At 46.3% G+C, this 9,550-nt stretch overlaps 1 protein-coding gene across 1 annotated transcript; it reads right to left on the bottom strand.

The window, feature by feature from the left end:
* Positions 1–3,184: 3,184 nt before the first annotated feature.
* LOC118379608 (carbohydrate sulfotransferase 1-like) lies at positions 3,185–8,103 on the bottom strand. Its single transcript, XM_052511327.1, has 2 exons — positions 7,695–8,103; positions 3,185–4,991 (listed from the first exon to the last, which is right to left on the bottom strand). The coding sequence occupies exon 2, from the start codon at positions 4,940–4,942 to the stop codon at positions 3,665–3,667; it is 1,278 nt and encodes a 425-aa protein (XP_052367287.1). The 5' UTR covers positions 4,943–4,991; positions 7,695–8,103; the 3' UTR covers positions 3,185–3,664.
* Positions 8,104–9,550: the final 1,447 nt, after the last annotated feature.

Raw genomic sequence — 9,550 nt, 5'->3', positions numbered from 1 at the left:
GAGGGAGATGGAGAGAATAGGCTGTATAGAGAAACACAAGTCTCCTGGGACTGCTGTGTGAGAGAGTGGGAGGGAGATGGAGAGAATAGGCTGTATAGAGAAACACAAGTCTCCTGGGACTGCTGTGTGAGAGAGTGGGAGGGGAGATGGAGAGAATAGGCTGTGGGAGAGGAACACAAGAGTCTCCTGGGACTGCTGTGTGAGAAAGTGGGAGGGAGATGGAGAGAATAGGCTGGGAGAGAGAAACACAAGTCTCCTGGGACTGCTGTGTGAGAAAGTGGGAGGGAGATGGAGAGAGAAAGTGAAACTCAGTAGAAGACTGATAAAGGGAAATATATAGAGAGATGGGACCTATACAGGAAGAGACTGAGAGAAATAGAACAGAGGGTGTGTGTGTGTGTGTGTGTGTGTGTGACAGTGTGTGTGTGTGTGTGTGTGTGTGTGTGTGTGTGTGTGTGTGTGTGTGTGTGTGTGTGTGTGTGTGTGTGTGTGTGTGTGTGTGTGTGAGAGGGAGACAGAGAGAGAGAGAGACAGAGAGAGATAGAGGGAGAGAGGAGAGAGAGTGAGAGAGAGGAGACAGAGAGTGAGAATAAGAGAGAGAAGGAGAGAGAGTGGGAGACAGAGAGTGATGGAGAGACAGAGAGAGATCAGAGTGAGGGAGAGAGGGGAGAGAGGAGACAGAGAGTGAGAGTGGGAGAATGAGACAGAGAGAGAGCGACAGAGAGTGGGAGAGGGAGACAGAGAGCGAAAGAGGGAGAGTGAGAGAGAGAGAGAGCGACAGAGAGGGGAGAGGGAGACAGAGAGCGAGAGGGGAGAGTGAGACAGAGAGAGAGCGACAGAGAGTGGGAGAGGGAGACAGAGAGTGGAGAGATGGAGACAGAGAGTGAGAGTGGGAGAGTGAGACAGAGAGAGAGCGACAGAGAGTGGGAGAGGGAGACAGAGAGAGAGAGTGGGAGAGGGAGACAGAGTGGAATAGGTAGACAGAGAGAGACAGTGGGAGAGGGAGACAAAGAGTGGGAGAGGGAGACAGAGAGAGGGAGAGGGAGACAGAGAGTGGGAGAGGGAGACAGAGAGTGGGAGAGGAGACAGAGAGAGACAGTGGGAGAGTGAGACAGAGAGAGGGAGAGGGAGACAGAGAGTGAGAGTGGGAGACAGAGAGTGGGAGACAGAGAGTGGGAGAGTGAGACAGAGAGAGAGAGAGTGGGAGAGGGAGACAGAGAGTGGGAGAGTGGGAGTGGGAGACAGAGAGAGAGAGTGGAGAGTGGGAGAGTGATACAGAGACAGAGAGTGAGACAGAGAGTGGGAGAGGGAGACAGAGAGTGATACAGAGAGTGGGAGAGGGAGACAGAGAGAGAGCGACAGAGAGTGGGAGAGGGAGACACAGAGTGGGAGAGGGAGACAGAGAGTGGGAAAGGGAGACAGAGAGTGGGAGAGGGAGACAGAGAGAGAGAGAGGGGGAGACAGAGAGAGACAGAGAGAGAGAGAGTGGGAGAGTGACACAGAGAGAGAGAGAGGGGAGAGTGATAGAGAGAGAGAGTGAGACAGAGACAGAGAGGAGACAGAGAGTGGGAGAGGGAGACAGAGAGAGAGAGAGTGGGAGAGGGAGACAGAGAGTGATACAGAGAGTGGGAGAGGAGACAGAGAGAGAGAGGGAGACAGAGAGTGGGAGAGGGAGACAGAGAGTGGGAGAGGGAGACAGAGAGTGGGAAAGGGAGACAGAGAGTGGGAGAGGGAGACAGAGAGTGATACAGAGCGACATAGAGAGGGAGACAGAGAGGGAGACAGTGAGAGAGGGGACAGAGAGACAGAGAGAGGGAGACAGGGAGACAGAGAGAGTGAGACAGAGAGAGAGCAGAGAGACAGAGAGAGACAGAGAGAGAGAGACAGAGAGGAGAGAGAGAGAGAGAGACAGAGAGAGACAGAGAGAGACAGAGAGAGAGAGAGAGACAGAGAGAGGAGAGAGAGAGAGAGAGAGACAGAGAGAGAGAGACAGAGAGAGAGAGAGAGAGAGAGACAGAGAGGAGAGACAGACAGGGAGACAGAGAGAGTGAGACAGAGAGAGAGCGACAGACAGAGAGAGAGACAGAGAGACAGAGAGAGACAGAGAGAGAGAGACAGAGAGAGAGCGACAGACAGAGAGAGACAGAGAGAGAGCGAGACAGAGAGAGACAGACAGAGAGAGACAGAGAGAGAGACAGAGAGAGAGAGACAGAGAGGGAGAGAGAGAGCGACAGACAGAGAGAGACAGAGAGAGAGAGAGAGACAGAGAGGGAGAGAGAGAGCGACAGACAGAGAGAGACAGAGAGAGAGAGAGAGACAGAGAGGGAGAGAGAGAGCGACAGACAGAGAGAGACAGAGAGAGAGAGAGAGACAGAGAGGGAGAGTGTGCTTCCATCCCCGGACCAGAGTAGGATCACAGCCTTGTGTTCTGCATCTCAATGGGCTCAGCCACCAATACTGATGAGCCACAGAGTGTGTGAATTCCCATATACAGCGTTATCTGTTCTGGGTAAATGGATAGAAATCACAGTGCACACTGTCCCTAAACGCCACTTTGACCTGGGCATTCACATCCTTCACTATTCACTATAGCATTGTTTCTAAATACATTAAAGAGCCAAGGGAGTCAGATTTAGATTTGGTCATGAGTGATTTGCTTGCAGTTTTCTCTGAAAGGAATGGAAGACGATGCTTAATAAGATGAAAATATGTCTTCAATTCATAATAATTCTCTGTTTTGTTTTACCTTAACGTTGTACGTTTGAATCCCTCTCAACAGATGCTAACATTCCATTGAGGAAATGCTTATACAAATCTGCCCCAGATACTGCGGTGGCAAGGGGTGTGATGTAACGCTAATGCCTTTACCTCTGACTGTGTTTAGGAATGTTTCGGAAGTGCTGTTTATTGGTCACCAATGGACCCCCCCCCATGGACTCAATTGTGCCATTTCCTCTTGTTCCTGCTATAGATGCTGGGTTAGTATTCATGACTTTGTTAGGAACAGATGGTTAGAGACCCTGAACGCCTGATGCTGTGATGAAACATTCATACCACTTCCTGTGGGATTTAAGCCCTTTACTCAGGGGGGGTGTAGCTATCATGGGCTATTACCCTGCGTTGTGTGACACCCTGTCACCAGTATTCCCCGTTCCCATTGACAGAAAGACGATCCTGGTAAAGGTTGAGTGCAACATTCACTATTTATTGCACAGTTGGTCTTGTTCAGTCCAATGTTGTCCAGTCCTATAAAAGTCTGTTGTCCTCCTGCAACGCGGACTCAGTCACCCCTTAGAGGGAATGGCAACATTCACTGTGTGTGTTGATGCAACAGCTGGCAGACAGGGAGTCTATGAGGACGGTGCTTTGCATTTAGTTCAGACGGCTGAAAGTAAAAGTCAATGGTCTTCATTATCAAATCCTCGGGAGTTGAATTTACATTTGTAAACTGGTGTGTTTATCTCTAGGTTTTTTTTCTTTAAATCAAACATTTTGTGCTGTTCCTAAACCAACAAGTGAACTCCCACCCTTAGATGACTTTAAGAATTCTTAAGTTGTAGTGCAAATTTGAAATCAAAAGACAAAAACACAAACATAACCCATGAAAATTATAAGGCAACATTTATAAATATATAAAACAATAGTCATCCGGGAACTATCTTTGTTAGGAAAAAGGTACAAAAGTTTTGTCCTGCACGAGTGAGAGCGACATGTTTTTCAGTTCCTCAGCTGACTTTACTGCCTTATAGCCCAGCTGATGTAGTACCTTGTGACACGTGGCCTGCGTATACTCCACCATGTCGTAGGACAGTTTCAAGCGCCAGCTCTCGGCGTTGGCCGCCGAGTCCCTCACCGTACCGTACTTGTGTTTAGCCGACAGCTCGGTGCTGCCCCTAGTGTTGGTCTGTATCCACTCCTCCACGCTCTTGTCCATCGGCAGACCCAGGAAGTCATATATCTCCATGGTCTTCAGCAGAGGGTTCCTGGACAGATCCTCGTAACGCACCAGCATATACTTCCCTTTGAGCCAGTGGGGGTGGCTGAGTCCTGTGGACACAGAGCCGAGGAAGTCCTCACAAACCACCGTCAGCTGGCTGAGGTCCAGGTTGTAGGGCCTCCGCCCTGTGGCCCTCCAGATCCTCCACAGACGGTAGGTGTCCCGGAAAGTCTCGATCCGCGACGACAGGATCCCGCGAGGGTCGCGCACCAACTGGATAACCTTGATGTTCAGCCGTGGATCCTCCACCAGTGCCCGCAGGTCCCCGATCTCCGGCACACGCACAACCTTGATCGCCACGTGCCGCTTCTCGCGGCAGGCATCGGCCGCCAGGGTCATGTTGAGGGAGGCACACTTCTTGACACAGTCACCCTCCTCTACATTGGCGTCGGTGGGTCCAAAGGCATCACACACGGGCAGCGAGCATAGCGCCCGGCTGGCCCCTCTACGGAACAGCTTGTCTGTGGTGTGGTTGGCCGGCGCCGGCTTAATGTAACTCTCTAGGAAGTAGAGGTCACAGCCGTAGAGGCTCCGCAGGAGATCGCGACTGGCACCCAGCATCACCCTGCGGTCGGCTGCGTTGCGGCTGTGAGATAGCCGAGGGATCAGAGTGGTCTGGACATGGTAGAGGGGCTCGAATAGGTAGAAGATGTCAGCATGCTGGTTGAGCAGCTGGCCCACGAAGGAGGAGCCGCTGCGCGTTGTCGCCAGCACCATGATGTGGGTCTTACGGGAGGCGTTGAAGCTGAAGTAGGGGTAGTCGTCGCAGCCGGCCCGCCCCTCTATGGGGGACTCTGTCTCGGGGCCTCCCAGGAGGCCACAGTTCTGGGGGCTTGGCACGGGGCAGAGCTGGAAGGGCTTGGAAGTGAGAGTCCGGATGGCGGTGTACTGGATGGCGATGGAGGCCAAGGCCAGCAGGATCACTGCCTTCCAGGAACATTGCATGGCTGGGCCACTTCATTTAGACGCCGGCGGTCAGAGCCAAGTCATATACCTGAGGGGGAAGGAAATAATGGTTACACTAGAGAACAACGGAGTAACCCTGCTATTGATGCATATCATTGTACTATAGCCTCTAATAAAGAACTGAACTTGCAACAGTTGTTGTGAAGTGTATACAAGTTATGTAATGATGCATGCAAGTGTGAAGCCTCAGTTTGATGTGTCAGTGCAGTGTATTCTGTGTCAGTGCAGTGTGTTCTGTGTCAGTGTAGTGTGTTCTGTGTCAGTGCAGTGTGTTCTGTGTCAGTGTAGTGTGTTCTGTGTCAGTGCAGTGTGTTCTGTGTCAGTGTATGTCTGTGTCAGTGTAGTGTATTCTGTGTCAGTGTAGTGTGTTCTGTGTCAGTGCAGTGTGTTCTGTGTCAGTGTATTCTGTGTCAGTGTAGTGTGTTCTGTGTCAGTGTAGTGTATTCTGTGTCAGTGTAGTGTATTCTGTGTCAGTGTAGTGTGTTCTGTGTCAGTGTAGTGTGTTCTGTGTCAGTGCAGTGTGTTCTGTGTCAGTGCAGTGTGTTCTGTGTCAGTGTATTCTGTGTCAGTGTAGTGTATTCTGTGTCAGTGTAGTGTGTTCTGTGTCAGTGTGTTCTGTGTCAGTGTAGTGTGTTCTGTGTCAGTGTAGTGTATTCTGTGTCAGTGTAGTGTGTTCTGTGTCAGTGTAGTGTATTCTGTGTCAGTGTAGTGTGTTCTGTGTCAGTGTAGTGTATTCTGTGTCAGTGTAGTGTATTCTGTGTCAGTGTAGTGTATTCTGTGTCAGTGTAGTGTATTCTGTGTCAGTGTAGTGTGTTCTGTGTCAGTGTAGTGTGTTCTGTGTCAGTGCAGTGTGTTCTGTGTCAGTGCAGTGTGTTCTGTGTCAGTGTATTCTGTGTCAGTGTAGTGTATTCTGTGTCAGTGTAGTGTGTTCTGTGTCAGTGTAGTGTGTTCTGTGTCAGTGTAGTGTGTTTCTGTGTCAGTGTAGTGTATTCTGTGTCAGTGTAGTGTATTCTGTGTCAGTGTAGTGTATTCTGTGTCAGTGTAGTGTATTCTGTGTCAGTGTAGTGTATTCTGTGTCAGTGTAGTGTGTTCTGTGTCAGTGTGTTCTGTGTCAGTGTAGTGTGTTCTGTGTCAGTGTGTTCTGTGTCAGTGTAGTGTGTTCTGTGTCAGTGTAGTGCATTCTGTGTCAGTGCAGTATATTATGTGTCTGTGTCAGTGTATTCTGTGTCAGTGTATTCTGTGTCAGTGTATTCTGTGTCAGTGTAGTGTGTTCTGTGTCAGTGTGTCAGTGTAGTGTGTTCTGTGTCAGTGTAGTGTGTTCTGTGTCATTCTGTGCCTCTGCTTTCTATGTGACCTCCAGCGATGCGCCAGATGGCTTTCCCTCTGTTGTGGCTTGTTGCTTCTACTGAATAAGCTGATATCAAAAGTATCTTATGTCCACTGAATGCTCAATCACTAATGTACCGTTAGTTCACCCTCCACTAATCTCTGCCCTAAAGGCAGAGGTTGAGAGAGAGAGAGAGAGAGAGAGAGAGAGAGAGAGAGAGAGAGAGAGAGAGAGAGAGAGAGAGAGAGAGAGAGAGAGAGAGAGAGAGAGAGAGAAAGAGAGAGAGAGACAGATAGAAAGGGAGAGAGAGAATCAAGTAGCCAGAAATATAAATCATAATGAATTGTTTCTCTGACCAGCTAGCTTTTGTAATTGAAATAATCTGTCTGTGTCGAGGTGAGTGCAGAATACCATTCACAAAGACATGTAAACCATCCACAGTAGCACAACGTTCTACGGTTTCAATTCATGTCATAAAAAGGGGGAATCCATAAAAAAATGAATTAACATGACAATTCAAAAGGCTTTGTGTGGCAGTGCACATTATGTAGGATAAATGCCTTTGTATTTCTGTACAAAAATGTGATCGCTCTGAATGGTAGTCAGTCACTACAATCAGCATTCATCATCATCAGCTCAGGCTCCTCTTTCGGGGCGCTCAGTTCCGCTCTGATTCCACCTCAACCGAATTCACATTGTTACACCGGGAACTAAAACCCAAACGCTGAAAAATATAGACTTTTAAAATGTAACGACTTTATTCCAAACTATAGGCCTAAATTAACTTTGAAATATTAAAATATCACAATGCTCCCTCTATCCCATATCACTACAGAACAATAAGAAATGTAGGACATTAGATGTCAGCGAAATAAGTCCAATGAATGGTAGGCCTAAGCATCTATTTGTTTATTTATTTTTTCTGTAGATAGTGATACCTATAGCCCAGGTTATTCCTCTGACAGACACTTGAGCAGTGGCCCAATATCATAAGAAATCAGCACACGATAAAATAGCATAGACTATTACAATTGTAATAACGCATTAAACACCGCTTTGCCACTATGTGGATGGAATAATTGCGCCACCTGTAGAAAAGTGATGTTTTAAACAGCATGCGACTGGCAAGTAATGTCTACCGACAGAGATAACGGTTTGTGTCCGTCTGTGCGCGCGGGGGCGCAGGGTAAGCTTCTCCGATGCATATACGCTAAATATAAACATGTCATGCACCACAACCAACTAACCAAACATAATGGAAGGCATGGATTGAATATTTGTAAAACAATAACTTTATCCACACATTGGTACATGTTTTAAATGAACCCACCCTCCTGCAATTAGATCGCAAAATATAGTGGAAACACATTGAGCACGTCTGTTTCCACAGGATAGCCTAGTTACCTTATTGACGGCTGTGTTTAAGGACTGCCGTCAATCGCAAAGAAAAGTAGCAGCCGTGCGATTTTTCCAATCACAGACAACGGGTCTGGTTTCCACTAAAGCAGTATCCCCGGTACGCTCCTCGGCTTTGTCCCCGCTTCTGCCATCGGGATAGCGGACAAATAAGAGGAATATTCTTGCGCAATAGATCCATGAGTATTCACACTTAAGAAACCATTTACAAAACCGAATAGTGTCGGGAAACACCCTACACGGAAAAAATAACTGATTGAAATGAAAGATGTGGAACACCAGGAGCTTCGTGCACTGCATCCGTCGCGCAGTCAGGTTTCTTTCAACTGATGCGAGGAGGCTGTGTGCGTGCGAGGTAGGCTACACATGGACTGGATGTCTGGACCACCCCCAAACGCTCCTCTCTCTGGCTCGCACGCTCACACTCACTCACTCACTCACTCACTCACTCACTCACTCACTCACTCACTCACTCACTCACTCACTCACTAAAATTCAAACGCAGACTTAGTCAGGTTTTTAACCCATCAAGAACACTTGTCAGAATGTACGCAATGGCCACACTTATCCTGTTATTGGCCCCCACTGCGCCTGTTGTTTATTTGGATTAGCGTACGAGATTATTTAAAAAACTAGAGGAGATATTTGCTTTTTAAATAAGATATTAAGATGTTAAGTATATAGTATGTATAAGCTGGAAGTAGAGGACTAAGCGTTGTTGTTCATTAGTTTACTCAATTAGGGGAGGGGTGGTAGGGTTAGAAAGTCATATAAAGGACAATATATTTAAAACAAATATGTCAATATATATGTATATATACATACATACATACATACATACATACATACATACATACATACATACATACATACATACATACATACATACATACATACATACATACATACATACATACATACATACATACATACATACATACATACATACATACATACATACATACATACATACATACACACACACACACACACACACACACACACACACACACACACACACACACACACACACACACACACACACACACACACACACATACATACATACATACATACATACATACATACATACATACATACATACATACATACATACATACATACATACATACATACATACACATACATACATAAATATATATACATACATATACATAAATATATATACATACATATACATAAATATATATACATACATATACATAAATATATATACATACATATACATAAATATATATACATACATATACATAAATATATATACATACATATACATAAATATATATACATACATATACATACATATATATATACATACATACATATACATACATACATACATAAATATATATACATACATATACATATATATATATACATATAGAGTAGAGGTCAAAAGTCTGGACACACCGAGTCATTCCAGAGAGTTACCAGCCTCAGAAATTCTAACCCAAATAAATGCTTCACAGAGTTCAAATAACAGACCCATCTCAACATCAACTGTTCAGACAAGACTGCATGAATCAGGCCTTCATGGTTGAATTGCTGCAAAGAAACAACTACTAAAGGACACCAATAATAAGAAGAGACTTGCTTGGGCCAAGAAACACCAGCAATGGACATTAGAACGGTGCTAATCTGTGTTTTGGTCTGAAGAGTCTAAATTTGCGAGTTTTTGTTCCATCCGCTGTATCTTTGTGAGATGGAGAGTAGGTGAACGGATGATCTCCGCATGTGTGGTTCCCATGGTGAAGCACGGAGGAGGAGGTGTGATGGTGTGGGAGTGCTTTGCTGGTGACACTGTCAGTGATTTATTTACAATT

This window comes from Oncorhynchus keta, unplaced genomic scaffold (genome assembly GCF_023373465.1).
Source record: "Oncorhynchus keta strain PuntledgeMale-10-30-2019 unplaced genomic scaffold, Oket_V2 Un_contig_6667_pilon_pilon, whole genome shotgun sequence".
NCBI lineage: Eukaryota > Metazoa > Chordata > Actinopteri > Salmoniformes > Salmonidae > Oncorhynchus > Oncorhynchus keta.
This window is presented reverse-complemented; position numbering and strand designations above follow the sequence as displayed.